The 25,759-nt window shown below is 43.4% G+C and overlaps 1 protein-coding gene across 1 annotated transcript in view; it reads left to right on the plus strand.

Moving 5' to 3' along the window:
- LOC115111379 (transient receptor potential cation channel subfamily M member 3-like) overlaps positions 1 to 25,759 on the plus strand; it is a 106,709-nt gene that overhangs the window by 67,045 nt on the left and 13,905 nt on the right. The window contains exons 13-18 of the mRNA XM_065011136.1: positions 3,726 to 3,761; positions 3,928 to 4,068; positions 14,541 to 14,570; positions 19,172 to 19,464; positions 20,363 to 20,591; positions 24,802 to 25,002. Of these exons, the coding sequence (XP_064867208.1) occupies positions 3,726 to 3,761; positions 3,928 to 4,068; positions 14,541 to 14,570; positions 19,172 to 19,464; positions 20,363 to 20,591; positions 24,802 to 25,002 (930 nt within the window). The remainder of the gene's footprint in view (positions 1 to 3,725; positions 3,762 to 3,927; positions 4,069 to 14,540; positions 14,571 to 19,171; positions 19,465 to 20,362; positions 20,592 to 24,801; positions 25,003 to 25,759) is intronic.

Below are 25,759 nucleotides of genomic sequence, written 5' to 3' on the forward strand. Positions count from 1 at the left end.
AGATTTCTAATGTCCATTGCTCATGTTTCTTGGCCCAAGCAAGTCTCTTATTATTATTGATGTCCTTTAGCAGTGTTCTTATTTTGCAGCAATTCAACCATGAAGGCCTGATTAAAGCAGTCTCCTCTGAACAGTTGATGTTGAGATGTGTCTGTTACTTGAACTCTGTGAAGCATTTATTTGGGCTTTAATTTCTGAGGCTGGTAACTCTAATGAACTTATCCTCTGCAGCAGAGGTAACTCTGGGTCTTCCATTCCTGTGGCGGTCCTCATGAGAGCCAGTTTCATCCTAGCGCTTGATGATTTTTGTGACTGCACTTGAAGAAACTTTCAAAGTTCTTGACATTTTCCGGATTGACGGACCTTAATATCTTAAAGTAATGATGGACTGTCGATTCTCTTTGCTTATTTGAGCTGTTCTTGCCATGATATGGACTTGGTCTTTTACCAAATAGGGCTATCTTTTGTATACCACCCTTACCTTGTCACAACACAAGCGATTGGCTCAAACGCATTAAGAAGGAAAGAAATTCCACAAATGTACTTTTAACAAGGCACACCTGTTATTTGAAATGCATTCAAGGTGACTACCACATGAAGATTGTTGAGAGAATGCCAAGGGTGTACAAAGGTGTCATCAAGGCAAAGGGTGGCTACTTTGAAGAATCTCAAATATTAAATATATATTTTTTAAATGACACTTTTTTGGTTAATAGATGATTCCATATGTGTTATTTCATAGTTTTGATGTCTTCACTATTATTCTATAATGTAGAAAATAGTACAAAATAAAGAAAAACCCTGGAATGAGTAGGTGTGTCCAAACTTTTGACTGGTACTGTATATACTATCTATTAGTTATTTATATTTTATCAAATTAAAACGTATGATAAAGCTCACACAAACCATAGAGCATGGCGGTTTAGGCTTTTGCCCAATATCTGTGTTTTTATTCTCTTCCTCTTGTCTTGCTGTGTGAAGGTGTGGTATTGAGTGTGTGGAATTGCTGTGCAGTATAGTAGGATGCATTGCTTTAATCAGGATGGCCCAAACATCCTGTCCTCTTCCCCTGTTCTCTCTCTGGAGGAAATCTTAGACTATCATTGGCTATGTCATGATTCTCCACACATTATGGATTTAAAAGCATTGAATTTATGTAAGAATCGGATGAAGGGACACCATCTTTAAGTCCACGAGAGGGAGTGTGCAACTGCTATTGGCTTTAGTGTGTAACTTTGGCCCCTGAACTCTAACCCTTGGATCCTCTGGTGCTGGAATAAGTCAACATGACATTACTTGGAGTGATGAAACTAGCTGACATCTCTTGGCTTACTGCATGACTGCAGTTGTGTACAGGCTTTCGTACCTAGCATCATAAAAGCAAGTTGAGGTGTTACAGCTTTTTACAATAAAAGTTCATCAGTTAGTTGACATATATAGCGTGGTTCCAAATAAAATATATAACATTTTACTTGTTAAACAAAATCTCTTTCCCTGAGCAACTGTATTAGTATAAAATAATACTATATATTTTTTGTTGTTGCATACAAAATAGTTTATAAAGTAATTTTTGCTCATCTTTATCAAGGGTATCAATCATTTCGGACCCACTGTACAATGGCCCCAATGCAAACAACTGAAGATAAAGGAGAAGGGCACTGCAATTATTATGCAGTATGGGAGGTGTTAACCTTGTTAAAACTGACACACCCAGGGTGACATTTTGTGAAGAAACTACACCTTCCTACAAAATGCATGTCACGGCTGGCTGAAGGACTGGACCAAGGTGCAGCATGGTAAGTTCTGTCACGGCTGGCTGAAGGACTGGACCAAGGTGCAGCATGGTAAGTTCTGTCACGGCTGGCTGAAGGACTGGACCAAGGTGCAGCATGGTAAGTTCTGTCACGGCTGGCTGAAGGACTGGACCAAGGTGCAGCATGGTAAGCGTACATTTGAACTTGATTTAAAAATGACGCCGACAAAACGAAGAACAAAACACCAACCGTGAAGCTTTGGGCTCTGTGCCCTGAACGAAGACAAACCGTGAAGCTTTGGGCTATGTGCCCTGAACAACTACAAAGTTAACTTCCCACAAAACAGGTGGGAGAAAAGGGTACCTAAGTATGGTTCTCAATCAGAGACAACGATAGACAGCTGTCCCTGATTGAGAACCATACCAGGCCAAGACAGAAATACAAAACATAGATAAAAAAAGGACATAGAATGCCCACCCTAGTCACACCCTGGCCTAACCAAAATAGAGATTAAAAAGCCTCTCTATGGCCAGGGCGTGACAATGCAGAGTTAAACATTCTGAGTAAACCTGTAGTGTGCTTTTCCTTTATCTGCAATTGATTGACTTGGGGGCCTATACCTAATCAATGTGATTGCCGCTACTGTGTACAACCGTATGAGCGTGTAAGCAGACACGGTAAACAAATATCATTTATTTTGCTTCAACTACTTTAGGTGTGTTTGACTGAGCTTGTTTGGTGCACTGGAACCAATACAATAGCTAGTTCCATACGGGCAAACCCTGCCCATATGGAATTTCAGACATGCTTGATTTAACGCTCAAAATATTTGACAGGAAATAAATACTATTTGTATTCAGGTCTCGGCATCATAAGACTGTGTAAGTGCACCTCTAGAACCCCAGAGTGATGGTGAGGTAAGCTCACTCATTGTAGGGATAGTTTGTTTGAAGGGAGCAGCAGGGCAGTGCTCTGACATGGTAATAGATGTAGCCAATAATGTAGCCAACATGGGATAGAGTATGTTCACCCAGCAAGGTTTAGAACGTTCTATGTAGAGGACGGGGAACAGCATAGTGCTGCGTTTAATCGGAACTTGTGTGAAAAAACACAAGCGCATCCTCCTTGGGAGTTCTCCCACTTCAAAGGGTTGCCTCTGAGCTTTGGCTGGATAACTGAGGCTTTACTGGGATAACAGAAACAAAATAGAGTACGTTTTGATGGGGCATATAGGGAGCTTCCCACTAAAGTAACCAGGGGCAGTGGATGAGATGGTCCGTAGATGTATGATAATTGGCCCAGCTCTAAGGAGCAGCGGGAGCCCAACTTCCCTATTTTTCCCACTCACCGGCCTCCACTGGTTTGGACCTAATGGCCTCCTGGTAAATTACAGTGGGCTCATAGAGTTCTGCCTACTAGCTGAAGTGGATGATGAAGGCCTATTTCTAACAAGAAACGTCTCTCATTTGTTCTCCTTTTATCCTCATCTTCAGACTTCTGGTTGTCTCTCTCTTCCAGCACTGAACCCCTGATAAGATCTGGTCATATATTACATATGCAAATTAGTACATAGTAATCAGACAAATTAAGTAAGGATTGATCTGATTTTTAGATTTTTCCATTTCCTCAAGATTAGTATATTTCCATCTTCTCCTTAACCTTTTCCCTATTTTCATGGTCTCCCTCTTCCTCCTACCTCCTTGACTCCTCCACCCCTCTCCTCTCAGAGTACAGTATACTGACGTCGATCTCAGTCCTGTTGAAATAACCTAAGTTAAACTGAGCTAAGTTATGATAAATTAAGCTAAGCTAAACTGCTAAATTAAGCTAAGCTAACTTCATTTAAATTAAGCTAAGGTCATTTAAATTAGGTTAGGTTATAAACTCTGTGATCTTATCTGGGGGTCTGTGTCTCCCATCTCTCCTTGGCCTTGTGCTGTATACTCACTGACCTTGTGTGCTCTTTCCAAGCAAGAATATCCAGGGTTCAGTTGGATCTACTTCAAGGTGAATCAACTAATCACCTATTCTTTTTAGCACAAAACAAATGTGTGTGAATGTGTGACGTGAAGTGTGTATGATTTGTGTGTGTTGTTTTCTCTTCCTTTCACCTTCTTATGCTCAACTGTCGTGGGAGTGTGCGGCGTGGTCTCATCAATTTCTCGGTCCCCAGGGTAACCTCCCACCAGATTACCGCATTAGTCTCATTGACATTGGATTGGTCATCGAGTACTTGATGGGCGGAGCTTACCGATGCAACTACACCAGGAAGAGGTTTAGAACGCTGTATCATAACCTTTTTGGACCCAAACGAGTGAGTGGCAGACCAGCTTTACACTTTCCTATTCTGCAAATGAAACAGTGCCTTCAGAAAGTATTCACACCCCTATACTTTTTCCACATGTAGTTGTGCTACAGCCTGGGTTTAAAATGTATTAAATCAATTAATTAAATTAAGATTATTACACTGGCCTACAACCCATGATGTTAAAGTGGAATTAATTAAAATAATAGATCATGAAAAGCTCAAATGTCTTGAGTCAGTAGAGTTAAAGATAAGATAAAAATGTAATAAAAAATAGAAATAGTAACACAAGGAATAAATAAACAGTGAATAACGAGTAAAAATAGCATGGCTATATACAGGAAGTAGAAAATAACATGGCTATATATAGGGAATAAAAAATAACATGGCTATATACAGGAAGTAGAAAATAACATGGCTACATATAGGGAATAAAAAATAACATGGCTATATACAGGAAGTAGAAAATAACATGGCTATATATAGGGAATAAAAAATAACATGGCTATATACAGAGAGTACCAGTACCAAGTCGATGTGCAGGTGTACGAGGTAATTGAGGTAGCTATGTACTGTACATATAGGTAGGGGTAAAGTGACTAGGCAACCGGATAGATAATAGACAGTAGCAGCAGCGTATGTCATGAGTGTGAATATGTGTGTGCATGGAGTCAATGCAAGGGAGTTAGTGCAAAAAAGGGTCAATGCAGGTAGTCCAGGTAGCCATTTGATTAGCTATTTATGTCCTGAATACAAAGCGTTATGTTTGGGGCCAATAATCCAACACAGCACATCACTGAGTACCACTCTTCATATTTTCAAGCATGGTGGTGGCTGCATCATGTTATGGGTATGATTGTCATTGGCAAGGACTAGGGAGTTTTTTATGATAAAAATAAACGGAATTGAGCTAAGCACAGGCAAAATCCTGGAGGAAAACCTAGTCCAGTCTTCTTTCTAACAGACAATGGGAGAAAAAATATATATTTTTCAGCAGGACAATAACCTAAAATACAAGGCCAAATATACACTGGAGTTGCTTACTAATACAACACTGAATGCTCCTGAGTGGCCGGCCTATCTAAGGTCTTCGAAAGCCAAGTCAACAAACAGGTCACTGACCATCTCGAATCCCACCGTACCTTCTCCGCTGTGCAATCTGGTTTCCGAGCCGGTCACGGGTGCACCTCAGCCACGCTCAAGGTACTAAACGATATCATAACCGCCATCGATAAAAGACAGTACTGTGCAGCCGTCTTCATCGACCTCGCCAAGGCTTTCGACTCTGTCAATCACCATATTCTGATCGGCAGACTAAATAGCCTCGGTTTCTCGGATGACTGCCTTGCCTGGTTCACCAATTACTTTGCAGACAGAGTTCAGTGTGTCAAATCGGAGGGCATGCTGTCCGGTCCTCTGGCAGTCTCTATGGGGGTGCCACAGGGTTCAATTCTCGGGCCGACTCTTTTCTCTGTATATATCAATGATGTTGCTCTTGCTGCGGGCGATTCCCTGATCCACCTCTACGCAGACGACACCATTCTATATACTTTCGGCCCGTCATTGGACACTGTGCTATCTAACCTCCAAACGAGCTTCAATGCCATACAGCACTCCTTCCGTGGCCTCCAACTGCTCTTAAACGCGAGTAAAACCAAATGCATGCTTTTCAACCGATCGCTGCCTGCACCCGCATGCCCGACTAGCATCACCACCCTGGATGGTTCCGACCTTGAATATGTGGACATTTATAAGTACCTAGGTGTCTGGCTAGACTGCAAACTCTCCTTCCAGACTCACATCAAACATCTCCAATCGAAAATCAAATCAAGAGTCGGCTTTCTATTCCGCAACAAAGCCTCCTTCACTCACGCCGCCAAGCTTACCCTAGTAAAACTGACTATCCTACCGATCCTCGATTTCGGCGATGTCATCTACAAAATGGCTTCCAACACTCTACTCAGCAAACTGGATGCAGTCTATCATAGTGCCATCCGTTTTGTCACCAAAGCACCTTATACCACCCACCACTGCGACTTGTATGCTCTAGTCGGCTGGCCCTCGCTACATATTCGTCGCCAGACCCACTGGCTCCAGGTCATCTACAAGTCCATGCTAGGTAAAGCTCCACCTTATCTCAGTTCACTGGTCACGATGGCAACACCCATCCGTAGCACACGCTCCAGCAGGTGTATCTCACTGATCATCCCTAAAGCCAACACCTAATTTGGCCGCCTTTCGTTCCAGTACTCTGCTGCCTGTGACTGGAACGAACTGCAAAAATCGCTGAAGTTGGAGACTTTTATCTCCCTCACCAACTTCAAACATCAGCTATCCGAGCAGCTAACCGATCGCTGCAGCTGTACATAGTCTATTGGTAAATAGCCCACCCATTTTCACCTACCTCATTCCCATACTGTTTTTATACTGTTTTTTAAATTTTTTTATTTACTTTTCTGCTCTTTTGCACACCAATATCTCTACCTGTACATGACCATCTGATCATTTATCACCCCAGTGTTAATCTGCAAAATTGTATTATTCGCCTACCTCCTCATGCCTTTTGCACACATTGTATATAGACTGCCCATTTTTTTCTACTGTGTTATTGACATGTTAATTGTTTACTCCATGTGTAACTCTGTGTTGTCTGTTCACACTGCTATGCTTTATCTTGGCCAGGTCGCAGTTGCAAATGAGAACTTGTTCTCAACTAGCCTACCTGGTTAAATAAAGGTGAAATAAAATAAAAATAAATAAAATACAGTTTTGACTTAAATCGGCTTGAAAATCTATGGCGAGACCTAAAATGTCTGTCTAGCAATCATCAACAACAGACTTAAAGAATAGTGTGCAATTATTGTTCAATCCAAGTGTGCAAAGCTCTTAGACTTACCCAGAAAGACACTTTTGTAAATGCTGCCAAAGGGGATTCTAACATGTTTTGACTCAGGGGGTCGAATATTTATCTAATCAAGACATATTAGTGTTTTATTTTACATGTATTTTTTCTTCCACTTTGACATTACAGAGTATTTTGTGTAAATCGTTGACAAAAGAAATCACAATGAAATCCATTTTAATCCCATTTTTTCTAACACAACAAAATGTGGAAAAAGTCAAGGGGAGTGAATACTTATTGAAGGCACAGTCTGTGCATAAATGTCAATGACTGTATACATAGTAAGTGGAAAAAGCCATCGATCACGTGACACCATTCATATGTGGGGACTCAATAGCGCATTGAAGCCAAATGAAGTGGGTTAAGATAGCATGGAGACATAACATACACAGTTTGACCTACTCCAGGAAGTGACCTTGCAGGCTAGCTCAGTGCTGCTCCCTCTCATTGGTTAACTCAAGTTGAAGGCTGACCGGGGTACTGAAAGGTGCCATTAGCAACTCAATTATCCTTATCACCTCTTCTGTGTGAGATTGTCAAATAATCGGTTAAAGGACATACAGTATATCTGGTGAATTGGAAGCAATTATTGGCATCATGATTGTCTTCAAAAAAGAATAATATTTACACGAAGTTTGACCACGAAGATTAAACTTTTTCCATTCACTATAATTAAGGATCCTGTTTTCTGCTAACAATGTCTGCAGTACCGCGGTCGGCCTTGAACTTTCGTAGCTTCAATGAGTGGGGACAGTCGTTGTCCCCGATGTTTACCATGTCTACTTGTCTCTGTGTGCTCAATTGAATCAAACCTGCATTGCAGTATTTATGCAGTAGCTCTTTTTCCCATGTTCAAATAAACTAACTGACTGGTCTTAGGTACTATATACAAACCTACAACTACTAATCTGGTGGACTCACCTCAGGTAGGCTTTCAGTTTTCAGAAGAAGAAGAGAAGCATGTGTCCATGTGGGATGACGTTTGTAAAGAAATACACTGTATTGATTTTGCTATGGCAGGTTTAATTCCAGCCCATGTGTCTGTGTCTTTGTGTATGTGTGATGGATATGAGGCTGAACTGAATGCTTGTGTGTGTGAGCTGTGAGGGTATGATACGCAATGTGTGGGATTCAGTTTTGACTAACGGTAGTGGGTTGTGTGGTGCTTTTTGTCAGTTTATTCGGGGCTGAATGCAGGTGATGGGATGGTTTGTCGCCTGTTCAGACTGAACAGTTAAAGAAGGTACTGCTGTGTGGACAGGTGCTCTGTAGTAACAGTAACACAAACTGACAAGCCAACTGAAAGCCAACCCGAGCCTCACTTTTGGAGTGATGGAAATGTGGTACTTAATGAACCTGTTTTTTGTATGATCAAAGGTTCTGTAAATGAATATGAATAACTATGCAGTCCCTCTGAATGCAGGACGTACATGCATGTCACTCTAACTGGAACCTGCACTAGGGATACGGCCTCATTTTCACACTCTGCATCTCTCACACACTGCTAATAGAAAGCAGTGCTGAACTGCACTACATTATACTGTAAGGAACAATGGCTGTGAGATGGAAAGGAGATATTTTATTGTTTATTGTGCTGTTTCAAGGCCTCCTTCAAGACAAGGCTCCTTAAAGAACAGTGGAACAGTCCACGATAGAAGGACTATTGTGTAGAGCAGGATTTTCCAACCCTGTTCCTGGAGAGCTACCATCCTATAGGTTTTCACTCCGACCCTGTTCCTGGAGAGCTACCATCCTATAGGTTTTCACTCCGACCCTGTTCCTGGAGAGCTACCGTCCTATAGGTTTTCACTCCGACCCTGTTCCTGGAGAGCTACCGTCCTATAGGTTTTCACTCCGACCCTGTTCCTGGAGAGCTACCGTCCTATAGGTTTTCACTCCGACCCTGTTCCTGGAGAGCTACCGTCCTATAGGTTTTCACTCCGACCCTGTTCCTGGAGAGCTACCGTCCTATAGGTTTTCACTCCGACCCTGTTCCTGGAGAGCTACCGTCTATAGGTTTTCACTCCGACCATGTTCCTGGAGAGCTACCGTCCTATAGGTTTTCACTCCGACCCTGTTCCTGGAGAGCTACCGTCTATAGGTTTTCACTCCGACCATGTTCCTGGAGAGCTACCGTCCTATAGGTTTTCACTCCGACCCTGTTCCTGGAGAGCTACCATCCAATAGGTTTTCACTCCGACCCTGTTCCTGGAGAGCTACCGTCTATAGGTTTTCACTCCGACCCTGTTCCTGGAGAGCTACCGTCCTATAGGTTTTCACTCCTACCCTGTTCCTGGAGAGCTACCATCCTATAGGTTTTTACTCCGACCCTGTTCCTGGAGAGATACCGTCTATAGGTTTTCACTCCGACCCTGTTCCTGGAGAGCTACCGTCCTATAGGTTTTCACTCCGACCCTGTTCCTGGAGAGCTACCGTCTATAGGTTTTCACTCCGACCATGTTCCTGGAGAGCTACCGTCCTATAGGTTTTCACTCCTACCCTGTTCCTGGAGAGCTACCGTCTATAGGTTTTCACTCCGACCCAAGTCTAGCGCACCTGATTCACATAATTAGCTGGTTGATAAACTGAATCAGGTCAGTTAAATCTGGGGTTAGAGCAAAAACGTACAGAAGGGTAGCTCTCCAGGAATAGGGTTGGAGAGCCCTGGTGTAGAGCAATGACTATTCCAGCAGTGTGTGTGTGTGTGTGTGTGTGTGTGTGTGTGTGTGTGTGTGTGTGTGTGTGTGTGTGTGTGTGTGTGTGTGTGTGTGTGTGTGTGTGTGTGTGTGCGATAGACTAAAAACAGATGGCAAAAGTGAAGGATAGAAAAAGAGAGGCAGAGGATGCAAGAAGAAGAGGTAGCCATCTAGCTTATCTTTGATCTGTTTTGAAAAGATTTGGGCACACTGACAGTCTCATGTTAGATAAAACAGCAGTGGGAAAGCTGGCACGCACACACACAAACACAGACACACACAGACACACACAGTGGTAGGAACACAGCCTTGAAATAGATGCAGATATCAACATCCCCACAGGAGGCCTGAGTTATTTTACCAGCAGTTGGGGAAGTAGATCACATGATGGCTGATGAATACATAATTCATACACGGCCTGCTTTAATACGCCTTAGAGGGCCTTCCGCTGCATGGAACTCCACTTAGCCAGCCTTGCCCTCACACACAAACACACACCGATGAAAGAGAGCAGGTTACGGTAACAGGTTACTTCACTGAAGAAAAATAGAAATGCAACATGTAAATGTTGGTCCCATGTTTCATGAGCTGAAATTTAAAAAATCCCCAAAATGTATGTACAAAAAGCAGATTTTTTCTCAAATATTGTGTACACATGTGTTTACATCCCTGTTAGTGAGCATTTCTCCTTTGCCAAGATAGTCCTTTCACCTAACAGGTGTGGCATATCAAGAAACTGATTAAACATTATGATCATTACACAGGTGCACCTTGTGCTGGGGACAATTAAAGGTATTTAAAAAATGTGCAGTTTAGTTATATAACACCATTCCACAGATGTCTCAAGTTTTAAGGCAATGTTAATTTCTCTACCATTAGCTGCTTACAATATTGTTTTAGAGAAATTGGAAGTACGTCCAACTGGCCTTACAACTACAGACCACGTGTAACCACGCCAGCCCAGGACCTCCACATCTGGATTCTTCACCTTTGGGATCGTCTGAAGGGGGGTGCACTGAGGAGTATTTCTGTCTGTAATGAAGCCATTTTGTGGCGACAAACTCATTTGGATTGGCTGGGCCTGGCTCCCCAGTGGATGCCATCCAAGGCCCACCCATGGTTGCACCCCTGCTCAGTCATGTGAAATCCATAAATTAGGGCCATAAAAAAATTACTTAAACTGTAACTCAGTACAATCTTTGAAATTGCTGCTTGTTGCGTTTATATTTTTGTTCAGTATATCTAAAGTCAACTGTTAATCTAGGTTAATGGTTCAAATCTATCTGGAACAGGTTACTGTCTGGTCTAGAACAAGTTACTGTTAATCTAGAACAGGTTACTGTCTGGTCTAGAACAAGTTACTGTTAATCTAGAACAGGTTACTGTCTGGTCTACAACAGGTTACTGTTAATCTAGAACAGGTTACTGTTAATCTAGAACAGGTTACTGTCTGGTCTAGAACAAGTTACTGTTAATATGGAACAGGTTACTGTTCATTTAGAACAGGTTACTGTCTGGTCTACAACAGGATACAGTTAATCTAGAACAGGTTACTGTTCATCTAGAACAGGTTACTGTCTGGTCTAGAACAAGTTACTGTTAATCTGGAACAGGTTACTGTTCATTTAGAACAGGTTACTGTCTGGTCTAGAACAAGTTATTGTTAATCTAGAACAGGTTACTGTCTGGTCTAGAACAAGTTATTGTTAATCTAGAACAGGTTACTGTCTGGTCTAGAACAAGTTACTGTTAATCTAGAACAGGTTACTGTCTGGTCTACAACAGGTTACTGTTAATCTAGAACAGGTTACTGTTAATCTGGAACAGGTTACTGTCTGGTCTAGAACAGGTTACTGTTAATCTAGAACAGGTTACTGTCTGGTCTAGAACAGGTTACTGTCTGGTCTAGAACAGGTTACCGTCTGGTCTAGAACAGGTTACTGTTAATCTAGAACAGGTTACTGTTAATCTAGCACAGGTTACTCTCTGGTCTACAACAGGTTACTGTCTGGTTTACAACAGGTTACTGTTAATCTAGAACAGGTTACTGTTAATCTAGAACAGGTTACTCTCTGGTCTACAACAGGTTACTGTCTGGTTTACAACAGGTTACTGGTGATCTAGAACAGGTTACTGTCTGGTCTACAACAGGTTACTGTCTGGTTTACAACAGGTTACTGTTGATCTGGAACAGGTTACTGTTAATCTAGAACAGGTTAATGGTGATCTGGAACAGGTTACTCTCTGGTCTACAACAGGTTACTGTTAATCTAGAACAGGTTACTGTCTGGTTTACAACAGGTTACTGTTAATCTAGAACAGGTTACTGTTGATCTGGAACAGGTTACTGTCTGGTTTACAACAGGTTACTGGTGATCTGGAACAGGTTACTGTTAATCTAGAACAGGTTACTGTCTGGTTTACAACAGGTTACTGTTGATCTGGAACAGGTTACTGTTAATCTAGAACAGGTTAATGGTGATCTGGAACAGGTTACTCTCTGGTCTACAACAGGTTACTGTTAATCTAGAACAAGTTACTGGTGATCTGGAACAGGTTACTCTCTGGTCTACAACAGGTTACTGTTAATCTAGAACAGGTTACTGTCTGGTTTACAACAGGTTACTGTTAATCTAGAACAGGTTACTGTTGATCTGGAACAGGTTACTGTCTGGTTTACAACAGGTTACTGGTGATCTGGAACAGGTTACTGTTAATCTAGAACAGGTTACTGTTAATCTAGAACAGGTTACTGGTGATCTGGAACAGGTTACTGTTAATCTAGAACAGGTTACTGTCTGGTTTACAACAGGTTACTGTTGATCTGGAACAGGTTACTGTTAATCTAGAACAGGTTAATGGTGATCTGGAACAGGTTACTCTCTGGTCTACAACAGGTTACTGTTAATCTAGAACAAGTTACTGGTGATCTGGAACAGGTTACTCTCTGGTCTACAACAGGTTACTGTTAATCTAGAACAGGTTACTGTCTGGTTTACAACAGGTTACTGTTAATCTAGAACAGGTTACTGTTGATCTGGAACAGGTTACTGTCTGGTTTACAACAGGTTACTGGTGATCTGGAACAGGTTACTGTTAATCTAGAACAGGTTACTGTTAATCTAGAACAGGTTACTGGTGATCTGGAACAGGTTACTGTTAATCTAGAACAGGTTACTGTCTGGTTTACAACAGGTTACTGGTGATCTGGAACAGGTTACTCTCTGGTCTACAACAGGTTACTGTCTGGTTTACAACAGGTCACTGGTGATCTAGAACAGGTTACTGTTAATCTAGAACAGGTTACTGTCTGGTTTACAACAGGTTACTGGTGATCTGGAACAGGTTACTGTTAATCTAGAACATGTTACTGTCTGGTTTACAACAGGTTACTGTTGATCTGGAACAGGTTACTGTTAATCTAGAACAGGTTACTGTCTGGTTTACAACAGGTTACTGGTGATCTGGAACAGGTTACTGTTAATCTAGAACAGGTTACTGTCTGGTTTACAACAGGTTACTGGTGATCTGGAACAGGTTACTGTTAATCTAGAACAGGTTACTGTCTGGTTTACAACAGGTTACTGGTGATCTGGAACAGGTTACTGTCTGGTTTACAACAGGTTACTGGTGATCTAGAACAGGTTACTGTCTGGTTTACAACAGGTTACTGTTAATCTAGAACAGGTTACTGTTAATCTAGAACAGGTTACTGTTAATCTAGAACATGTTACTGTTAATCTAGAACAGGTTACTGTCTGGTTTACAACAGGTTACTGGTGATCTGGAACAGGTTACTGTTAATCTAGAACAGGTTACTGTCTGGTTTACAACAGGTTACTGGTGATCTGGAACAGGTTACTGTTAATCTAGAACAGGTTACTGTCTGGTTTACAACAGGTTACTGGTGATCTAGAACAGGTTACTGTCTGGTTTACAACAGGTTACTGTTAATCTAGAACAGGTTACTGTTAATCTAGAACAGGTTACTGTCTGGTTTACAACATGTTACTGGTGATCTGGAACAGGTTACTGTTAATCTAGAACAGGTTACTGTCTGGTTTACAACAGGTTACTGTTAATCTAGAACAGGTTACTGTTAATCTAGAACAGGTTACTGTCTGGTTTACAACAGGTTACTGGTGATCTGGAACAGGTTACTGTTAATCTAGAACAGGTTACTGTCTGGTTTACAACAGGTTACTGTTGATCTGGAACAGGTTACTGTTAATCTAGAACAGGTTACTGTCTGGTTTACAACAGGTTACTGGTGATCTGGAACAGGTTACTGTCTGGTTTACAACAGGTTACTGTCTGGTTTACAACAGGTTACTGGTGATCTGGAACAGGTCACTGTTAATCTAGAACAGGTTACTGTCTGGTTTACAACAGGTTACTGTTGATCTGGAACAGGTTACTGTTAATCTAGAACAGGTTACTGGTGTTCTGGAACAGGTTACTGGTGATCTGGAACAGGTTACTGGTGATCTGGAACAGGTTACTGGTGATCTGGAACAGGTTACTGGTGATCTGGAACAGGTTACTGTTAATCTAGAACAGGTTACTGTCTGGTTTACAACAGGTTACTGTTGATCTGGAACAGGTTACTGTTAATCTAGAACAGGTTACTGGTGATCTGGAACAGGTTACTGTTAATCGAGAACAGGTTACTGTCTGGTTTACAACAGGTTACTGTTGATCTGGAACAGGACAGCTGTATTATTTAGTTAATGCATATATTTCTGTATTTGAACATCTGGCTTATTGAGTGTGTGTACATTTGTTCCTTTTGTGTCACTTTATGTGTGTGCATATTTTAAATGTGAAACATTTCCCTTGAGGGTGTTGATTTCTCTATAACCATGTTTTTGTTACCTTTCCAGCCCAAAGCCCTGAAACTGCTGGGGATGGAGGTGAGTTCCGGGTCACAGTGTCGTTATGATTCATTTACAGTTCAGCCTGGTCTCATAGACTAGATGTAACATAGTAAAAGTAAATCCAGGACACTCAAATTAGTGTATTAGTGTAATTAGTGTATGATATGTTACGCTTGGTGTGGTTACATAAACCGAAAGGAGGGTGGTTGGTCAGGGTGGATGGGTGGGCGTATAACACAAATGTCTAGCAACCCAAATGTTGCAAGTTTGAATCTCATCACAGACAACATTAGCATTTTAGCTAAACCTTCCCCTATAACCCTAACCCTATCTCTTTAACCTAACTCATAACCTTAACCCTTAACCCTAACCCCTAGCCTAGCTAACGTTAGCCACTTAGCTAATGTTAGCATTAACCACCTAGCAACCTAGCTAATGTTAGGCACAACAAATTGGAATTCAGAACATATCATACATATTGCAAAATTGTAACATGAATTGCATTTCGTAAAATATACAAAATGGATGATGGACATACACAAATTAATACATACCATACAAAACGTAACATATCAAACTAAATGGTTGGAGACAGATTTACAATTACTATGTCAAATCAAATCAAATTGTATTTGTCACATAAACATGGTTAGCAGATGTTAATGCGAATGTAGCGAAATGCTTGTGCTTCTAGTTCCGACAATGCAGTAATAACCAACGAGTAATCTAGCTAACAATTCCAAAACTACTACCTTATACACACAAGTGTAAAGGGATAAAGAATATGTACATAAAGATATATGAATGAGTGATGGTACAGAGCGGCATAGGCAAGATGCAGTAGATGGTATCGAGTACAGTATATACATATGAGATGAGTATGTAAACAAAGTGGCATAGTTTAAAGTGGCTAGTGATACATGTATTACATAAAGATGCAGTAGATGATATAGAGTACAGTATATACGTATACATATGAGATAAATAATCTAGGGTATGTAAACATTATATTAAGTAGCATTGTTTAAAGTGGCTAGTGATATATTTTACATCAATTCCCATCAATTCCCATTATTAAAGTGGCTGGAGTTGAGTCAGTGTGTTGGCAGCAGCCACTCAATGTTAGTGGTGGCTGTTTAACAGTCTGATGGCCTTGAGATAGAAGCTGTTTTTCAGTCTCTCGGTCCCAGCTTTGATGCACCTGTACTGATCTCGCCTTCTGGATGATAGCGGGGTGAACAGGCAGTGGCTCGGGTGGTTGTTGTCCTTGATGATCTTTATGGCCTTCCTGTGACATCGGGTGGTGTAGGTGTCCTGGAGGGCAGGTAGTTTGCCCCCGGTGATGCGTTGTGCAGACCTCACTACCCTCTGGAGAGCCTTACGGTTGTGGGCGGAGCAGTTGCCGTACCAGGCGGTGATACAGCCCGCCAGGATGCTCTCGATTGTGCATCTGTAGAAGTTTGTGAGTGCTTTTGGTGACAAGCCGAATTTCTTCAGCCTCCTGAGGTTGAAGAGGCGCTGCTGTGCCTTCTTCACGATGCTGTCTGTGTGGGTGGACCAATTCAGTTTGTCTGTGATGTGTACGCCGAGGAACTTAAAACTTACTACCCTCTCCACTACTGTTCCATCGATGTGGATAGGGGGGTGTTCCCTCTGCTGTTTCCTGAAGTCCACAATCATCTCCTTGGTTTTGTTGACATTGAGTGTGAGGTTATTTTCCTGACACCACACTCCGAGGGCCCTCACCTCCTCCCTGTAGGCCGTCTCGTCGTTGTTGGTAATCAAGCCTACCACTGTTGTGTCGTCCGCAAACTTGATGATTGAGTTGGAGGCGTGCGTGGCCACGCAGTCGTGGGTGAACAGGGAGTACAGGAGAGGGCTCAGAACGCACCCTTGTGGGGCCCCAGTGTTGAGGAGAGGATCAGCGGGGTGGAGATGTTGTTACCTACCCTCACCACCTGGGGGCGGCCCGTCAGGAAGTCCAGTACCCAGTTGCACAGGGCGGGGTCGAGACCCAGGGTCTCCAGCTTGATGACGAGCTTGGAGGGTACTATGGTGTTCAATGCTGAGCTGTAGTCGATGAACAGCATTCTCACATAGGTATTCCTCTTGTCCAGATGGGTTAGGGCAGTGTGCAGTGTGGTTGAGATTGCATCGTCTGTGGACCTATTTGGGCGGTAAGCAAATTGGAGTGGGTCTAGGGTGTCAGGTAGGGTGGAGGTGATATGGTCCTTGACTAGTCTCTCAATGCACTTCATGATGACGGTAGTCGTTTAGCTCAGTTACCTTAGCTTTCTTGGGAACAGGAACAATGGTGGCCCTCTTGAAGCATGTGGGAACAGCAGACTGGGATAAGGATTGATTGAATATGTCCGTAAACACACCAGCCAGCTGGAGGGCGCGGCTGGGGATGCCGTCTGGGCCTGCAGCCTTGCGAGGGTTAACACGTATAAATGTTTTACTCACCCCGGCTGCAGTGAAGGAGAGTCCGCATGTTTTGGTTGCGGGCCGTGTCAGTGGCACTGTATTGTCCTCAAAGCGGGCAAAAAAGTGATTTAGTCTGCCTGGGAGCAAGGCATCCTGGTCCGTGACTGGGCTGGTTTTCTTTTTGTAATCCGTGATTGACTGTAGACCCTGCCACATACCTCTTGTGTCTGAGCCGTTGAATTGCGATTCTACTTTGTCTCTATACTGACGCTTAGCTTGTTTGATTGCCTTGCGGAGGGAATAGTTACACTGTTTGTATTCGGTCATGTTTCCGGTCACCTTGCCCTGATTAAAAGCAGTGGTTTGCGCTTTCAGTTTCACACGAATGCTGCCATCAATCCACGGTTTCTGGTTTGGGAATGTTTTAATCGTTGCTATGGGAACGGCATCTTCAACGCAAGTTCTAATGAACTCGCTCACCGGATCAGCGTATTCGTCAATGTTGTTGTTTGACGCAATACGAAACATATCCCAGTCCACGTGATGGAAGCAGTCTTGGAGCGTGGAATCAGATTGGTCGGACCAGCGTTGAACAGACCTCAGCGTGGGAGCTTCTTGTTTTAGCTTCTGTCTGTAGGCAGGGAGCAACAAAATGGAGTCGTGGTCAGCTTTTCCCGAAAGGAGGGCGGGGGAGGGCGTTATATGCATCGCGGAAGTTAGAATAGCAATGATCCAAGGTTTTACCAGCACTGGTTGCGCAATCGATATGCTGATACAATTTAGGGAGTCTTGTTTTCAGATTAGCCTTGTTAAAATCCCCAGCTACAATGAATGCAGCCTCAGGATGTGTGGATTCCAGTTTGCAAAGAGTCAAATAAAGTTTGTTCAGAGCCATCGATGTGTCTGCTTGGGGGCAATATATGTGATTATAATCGAAGAGAATTCCCTTGGTAGATAATGCGGTCGACATTTGATTGTGAGAAATTCTAAATCAGGTGAACAGCTCTCACAGTCTCGCATCAGAATTAGACGTTGTTCCATGTTCCTCAAACGTAACATTTCTAAATTGTTCCAAACGTTATATTTCAGAGTGTTTAAGGTTAATTTTAGGCAATAACTCTGAATTTTTAAGGTTAGGGTTAAGTTCAGGCATTAACTCCAAATTCTTAAGGTTAGGCATTAACTGTGAATGGTTAAGGTTAGGCATTAACTCTGAATGGTTAAGGTAAGGGTTAAGGTTTGGGATAGGCTTAAAACAAAAGTATCAAAAACAACTTTCTATCGCTGGATTCGAACTTGCAACCATCCGCCATCCCGGTCCACAACGCCCTAGGAAAACTAAAACCTACATGAAGGTAACAGAGCTCATTGTTGCCCCAAGTGAACAGTTTCCACGTCATCTCCCGACGTCCTCAGACATAGCTGGACATCGAATACTGACTTGTAATCACAGGTGACTTGGCTAGTTACGTCCAGGTTTTACAGTTTGGTGTTTTCCCCTGGTTAGAATAACAGAATGCCCCGATATGACATCTTGTCTGTGTACAGGGTTTATGACAATGTAAATACTTTGTGTGACTTGTGTTATTATTTCTTATACAGCATTCTGATACCTTGCATGTTTGTGTGTTTGTCAGTGAAGCAGGCATTACCATGGTGATACCATTACCATGGAGATCTCTAAGTAGAAGTCTTTAGTCGATGGGGATACTTAAGGCAATCTGTGAGCAAATCAAAATTGAATATATTATTCAATCTAAACTAATCTTCCTCATTTTCACACAGTTTAGCTGAGATCAGTTAAATTCACTCCTTTATCCAAAAATCGAAAATTAATTAATCTTGACTCAGCTGAAGTCTCACCTGTTTAATGAGATATGGAAGTAGTAGGGAAATATCAGAATAAATATTGGAATAAATGTCAGAATATCCTAAGCAGACAGACATAAAACACCAAGGCCTTTCTCAGTTCTCAATTGTCAGTACTTTCCACCTTCACTCTGACATGAGTGTAAACCAATAGGCCTTTATCAATACATGGCCATGGTACTACATCCATCTCTCCAAGACCATAGCCAGTGTGAATAATATTACTTGATCACATTCTCTCTTAATGTCCATCTCTCTCCCTCAATGTGCCAAGGCTGAGCATCACATTCAAAAACCCATGAATCCATTTCTCTGCTCTCATCCTGTGTGCCATGCGTAAGGATGACATGCCGATCCGAAGGGGTCGTCAGAAGACTACACGGAAGCGGGAGGAGGAGGTGGACATTGACCTGGACGACCCTGAGATAAACCACTTCCACTTCCCCTTCCATGAGTTGATGGTGTGGGCCGTGCTGATGAAGAGACAGAAGATGGCACTGTTCTTCTGGCAGCACGGGGAGGAGGCCATGGCTAAAGCCCTGGTGGCTTGTAAGCTGTGTAAGGCCATGGCCCACGAGGCCTCCGAGAACGACATGGTGGACGACATCTCACAGGAGCTCAACCATAACTCCAGGTACTATAGACCACAAGACAGGCACGCATAGAGTTCAAAACAAACACAGATACTCACACAGAGTTAGACAAGCAATCACAAACATGTAAGCATTTGTAGAGTTTGCCACACGTGTGCATACCCTCAAATTAACCCCTCGCACACACCTTCTCAGCATGCTGAGATAGATGCTAACCAAGTGGTCAGAGTCTATTTTCTAGGCTGAGCGCCACCTATTTCAAGGAAAGTTTTCTTCTAAATGATTAATGTGGAGTTGAGCTGGGAGTCTGGACTGGAGCGGCATCCACACTCCTCCTCTCAGCCTGACCTGCTTTAGATAACACACACATCTCATAGGACTGCCGTACATTTATAGAGCTAATGATAACACATATAGGGTACTCTAGCCAATGACACACATAGTTTAATTAATGGTATGTGTGTGGGATGGACCTTCGTGTTAGTTCTTCGTGTGTTCTTGCTCAAGTAAAAATACTGTAATGAAAATGTTGGAAGTTGATTAGAGGGAAGAACTGCCAGGTGGCGCACACACACACACACACACACACACACACACACACACACACACACACACACACACACACACACACACACACACACACACATTCTCTTCAAAGCCCTGACACCTCTCTTTCTGTCAAGTACAGACCATATTGGTATGTTTGTTCCTCAGAGTTTGGCTGTTGAAGTCTTATCCTAATCCTCTGACTAGTGTGTGTGTGTGTGTGTGTGTGTGTGTGTGTGTGTGTGTGTGTGTGTGTGTGTGTGTGTGTGTGTGTGTGTGTGCGTAGCAGTGCATTTATCTGTACGTTATGTTGATATGTCCAACTGCAATGTAGCAATGTAGCCTAGTCCACCTCAAACATTCACTGTGTGACATCCTACATGTGTGTTTCAGTGAGTTTGGCCAGCTAGCCGTTGAGCTGCTGGATCAGTCTTACAAGCAGGATGAGCAGATGGCCATGAAGCTGCTAACCTACGAGCTGAAGAACTGGAGTAACGCCACCTGCCTTCAGCTGGCTGTGGCCGCCAAGCACCGCGACTTCATCGCCCACACTTGCAGCCAGATGCTGCTCACCGACATGTGGATGGGACGGCTGCGCATGCGCAAGAACTCTGGACTTAAGGTCAGAGGGTTAGGGGTCACACGGTGCATTGTCTAAATGGAGTTGACCAGCTGGCAGACAGACAGATAGACGAAGAGAGACAGACAGACGAAGAGAGAGAGAGAGAGAGAGCGAGAGAGAGAGAGCGAGAGAGAGAGGGACGGACGGACGGAGACAGAAAGACAGACAGATGGAGACAGAGAGAGAGAGAGAGAGAGAGAGAGAGAAAGCGAGACAGACAGACAGACAGACAGACAGACAGACAGACAGACAGACAGACAGACAGACAGACAGACAGACAGACAGACAGACAGATGGATGGAGAGGTGAAAGTGTATACTGAAATAGATGCTACAATTACCCCGCTAGGCCTGATGGGAATAATGGCTAATGATATCCCATATCTGAGCTATTGCTTGACCGTCCCTAACGCTTTCAATGTTGATTTACGACATCGCACCTAAAATTACACTGTAAAGGCTTGTGCTATTATTCAGCCCAGTAAAGTAGGTTAGCCAGTGAGTTGGCTATGGTTTGATAGCATTCAGCTGCTTAGATCATGAAAGGCCACAGTCATGTATTATTATGAGTAGCTGTGCTTGGAGACCGGTGGGTGGTTGTGTAGTGTAAGGAGGATGAATTCAGGTGCAGTATAGAACTGGTTGGCAAACAGATTCAATGGAGCAGAAACCAAAGGAGAGCAAACAGGATGGTATACCATGAGTAGTAGATCGCACAACAAATAGCATTACACACGCACTCATCATGACCCATAAAGCCCCACCACACACACACCTTTCTGTCTGGGTTGTATTCACCAGGCACCAAATGGTAGAAAACGGACTGAAACAGGAAGGCAATACCTAAACTTTTCCAATGAGAAACACTTGTTTTCGTACTTTAGTTGCAAATCTGTTTTTCCACGGTGTGCACTAATGAATACGACTGGCCTGCTGCCACAGGTCTGAAACAGAAAGTCAGGTAGAAAGTGGTGAGAAGATGGATTGGGTCTATATCCATTGATGCAGCTTCCTTATACAGCTTCCTTGACACTACATGTCCTTTCCTTCACTCATCTGAAACATTTTAAAGTTTTACATTTCAGTCCTTTATCATCGCTCTTATCCAGAGCGACTTACAGTTAATGCATTAATCTTAAGGTAGTTAATAGAGACTGGACCCGTACAAATCAGCTGGGCTAGACAATCTGGACCCTCTCTTTCTAAAACTATTCGCCGCCATTGTTGCAAGTGTAACGGATGTGAAACACTAGCTTAGTTAGCGGTGGTGCGCGCTAAATAGTGTTTCAATCGGTGACGTCACATGCTCTGAAACCTTGAAGTAGTGGTTCCCCTTGCTCTGCAAGGGCCACAGCTTTTGTGGAGCGATGGGTAACGATGCTTCGTGGGTGTCAGTTGTTGATGTGTGCAGAGGGTCCCTGGTTCGCGCCCGGGTGTGGGCGAGGGGATGGTCTAAAGTTATACTGTTACATTGATGCTGTTGACCCGGATCACTGGTTGCTGCGGAAAAGGAGGAGGTCAAAAGGGGGGTGAGTGTAACGGATGTGAAACGCTAGCTTAGTTAGCGGTGGTGCTCTTCAAAGGGGGTGACACCCTAGACCCAAACTGTTATAGACCTATATCCATCCTGCCCTGCCTACCTAACGTCTTCGAAAGCCAAGTTAATAAACAGATCACTGACCATTTCGAATCCCACCGTACCTTCTCCGCTGTGCAATCCGGCTTCTGAGCCGGTCACGGGTGCACCTCAGCCACGCTCAAGGTACTAAACGATATCATAACCACCATCGATAAAAGACATATTAAACATCTCCAATCAAAAATCAAATCTAGAATCGGCTTTCTATTTTGCAACAAAGCCTCCTTCACTCACGCCGCCAAACTTACCCTAGTAAAACTGACTATCCTACCAACCCTCGACTTTGGCGATGTCATCTACTAAATAGCTTCCAACACTCTACAAAGCAAACTGGATGCAGTCTATCACAGTGCCATCTGTTTTGTTACCAAATCACCTTATACCACCCACCACTGCGACCTGTATGCTCTAGTCGGCTGGCCCTCGCTACATATTCGTAGCCAGACCCACTGGCTCCAGGTCATCTATAAGTATATGCTAGGTAAAGCTCCGCCTTATCTCAGTTCACCGGTCACGATAACAACACCCACCCGTAGCACACGTTCCAGCAGGTATATCTCACTAATCATCCCCAAAGCCAACACCTCATTTGGCCGCCTTTCCTTCCAGTTCTCTGCTGTCAGTGACTGGAAGGAATTGCAAAGATCGCTGAAGTTGGAGCCTTTTATTTCCCTCACCAACTTTAAACATCAACTATCTGAGCAGCTAACCGATCGCTGCAGCTGTACATAGTTCATCTGTAAATAGCCCACCCAATCTATCTACCTCATCCCCATACTGTTTTTATTTTATTTACTTTTCTGTCCTTTTGCCAGTATCTCTACTTGCACATCATCATCTGCTCATTTATCACTCCAGTGTTCATCTGGTAAATTGTAATTATTTGCTCCTATGGCCTATTTATTGCCTACCTCCTCATGCCTTTTGCACACACTGTATATAGACTTTCTTTTTTCCACTGTGTCATTGATTAGTTTATTGTGTTATTGGCTTGTTTATTGTTTATTCAATGTGTAACTCTGTGTTGTTGTCTGTGTCACACTGCTTTGCTTTATCTTGGCCAGGTTGCAGTTGCAAATGAGAACTTGTTCTCAACTGGCCTACCTGGTTAAATAAAGGTGTTCTCAACTAGCCTACCTGGTTAAATAAAGGTTAAATAAATCAAATTAAAATAAAAGACAACCGCATATCACAGTCATAGTAAGACATGTTTAAGGAATCAAGGTGCTTACCCAGGTCTAAGCCATTGACGGGTCTGTTGTGAAGTGGGTTGAGAGCTTCAGGCTCCTTGGTGTCCACATCCCCAAGGGCCTAACATGGTTCACACACACCTGCACAGTCGTGACGAGGGCAAGGCAGCGCCTCTTCCCCCCTCAGGAGGCTGAAAATATTCGACATGTGCCCTCAGATCCTCAAAACTTTACAGCTGCACCATCGAGAGCATCTTGACTGGGTGCATCACTGCTTGGTATGGTAAAGTAACCACCCTTGACCGCAAAGCGCTATAAAGGGTGGTGCGGACAGCCCAGTACATCACTGGGGCCGAGCTCCCTGCCATCTAGGACCTCTATATCAGGTGGTACCAGAGGCGGGCCCAAAAAATTGCCAAAGACTCCAGCCACCCAAGTCATAGACTGTTCACTATGCTACCGTCCGGCAAATGGTACCGGAGCATCGGCTCTTGGACCAACAGGCTCCAAAGCAGCTTCTACCCCCAAGCCATAACACTGCTATACAGCCAGACTGCTAAATAGTCAATTCATGGTACCCAAACTATCTGCACATCAGACATAGAATTATGCAATTTCAGAGTGTGTGTGTGTGTGTGTGTGTGTGTGTGTGTGTGTGTGTGTGTGTGTGTGTGTGTGTGTGTGTGTGTGTGTGTGTGTGTGTGTGTGTGTGTGTGTGTGTGTGTGTGTGTGTGTGCGTGTGTGTGTGTGTGTGTCTCTCTTTATACAGATCCACTGGTTCAAGAAGACAGTTGAGCAACTTTTAAACCTTTACTGCAGGATGCTAAATCAGGGTCACCCAGAGTGTTTCTTGGTAGTCTTTAACAAATCTACCTTGAAACAACAGAATACATGTCACACACATGGTTGTGGGCTTAAAAAAACAAGACACCTGTTCCATGTCAGATATAGAGTTGGAATGTATTCAATTTTGAGTTTGCATCCAAATATGACACTTTATACACATCACAGAAGTCTGAAATATACAAAAACCGTTTGACATAGAAACACTGGATTTTTCATGTCATTTTTTTATCGTGTTTATTAATTTAGAGATTATGAAAAATATGAATAACATTCCACCCGTGAGGCCACTAGAGGGCGAGTTTGTCATTTGACTGCAGGAAAGAAAGTTGCAAGGTGAGGAATTTACTGCAGTACGTCAGGTATGTATTACATTTGCTTTGGGAGCAATGAAAAAATCTATATGTTTGACACTTTAACGGACCCACGCCTTACGACCATAGCTCTCCCGACGCCGTGCCACGTGACAACTGTTGAAGAAGCGTCTCTGCTGTGTGTATTGCCTGTGTGCAGGTGTTTAACTCCACACTCCTGTACAGGTGATCTTGGGCCTGCTGCTGCCTCCGTCCATCCTGAGTCTGGAGTTCAAGAACAAGGATGAGATGTCATATATGCCCCAGGACCAGGACACTTACCTGCAGGAGAAGGAGGAGGAGCCTGAGAAGCCTGCCAATGAGAAGGAAGAAGAGGACATGGAGTTCACAGTAAGATCCTACTGTGAGACGCAGTACAACTCCGTGGTGAGAACACCCACCTCAGCCCCGCCTTCAGACTATACACACGCAGGCTGTGTCTCAAATGGAAGCCTATTATTATTCCCTATAGGAAACAGGGCGCCATTTCGGATGCACCCTTAGCCAGCGATATAGGCCCACAGTTAACAAACACACACCGTTGTTATTGTCCCTACACACCCATCCAAGCCTTGTCCCTATTCTGACCAACCGGAGGCGTAGTAAGAATGCCCCTCCCCAAAACCTACCTGTCATCCTGCTTCTCGTTTCCTGTCGTGTTGGCGAAGACGTGGTTGTGGAGTTGTAACGTCTCAGTCTGTTTGCCTCGCTCGGCTCCTTGTGGATGTCCCTCTTCCACCTCTCTCGCTTTCCCTTCTCTTTCACTCTCTCTATCTCTCCCCTCCCCCATCTCTCTCTTCCTCTGTTCTGTTTCTTTCCTAGTTAAGGTCTTACTAGAGGTACAGTATCGTATGCGACTGCTGCCCCTCACTCTCCCCTGTGGCTCTGGCAACAGCGCATCACTCCGCATGCTGCTGACAGAGGGTGTCTCATCTGATCTATGGCAGCAGCTTCATCTGCTCAGGTTACATAACTGTGCCTGCCTGCCTATCTGCCTGGTCTATGCAGATGCACATTCTGTGGCTGTGTCCGAAATGGACCCCTATCCCCTGTATAGTGCACTACGTTTGACCACGGCCCATAGAGCTTAAGTCAAAAAATCGTGCACAATATAGGAGGTAGGGTTCCATTTCAAACACTGCCT

Source organism: Oncorhynchus nerka, linkage group LG27 (genome assembly GCF_034236695.1).
Source record: "Oncorhynchus nerka isolate Pitt River linkage group LG27, Oner_Uvic_2.0, whole genome shotgun sequence".
NCBI lineage: Eukaryota > Metazoa > Chordata > Actinopteri > Salmoniformes > Salmonidae > Oncorhynchus > Oncorhynchus nerka.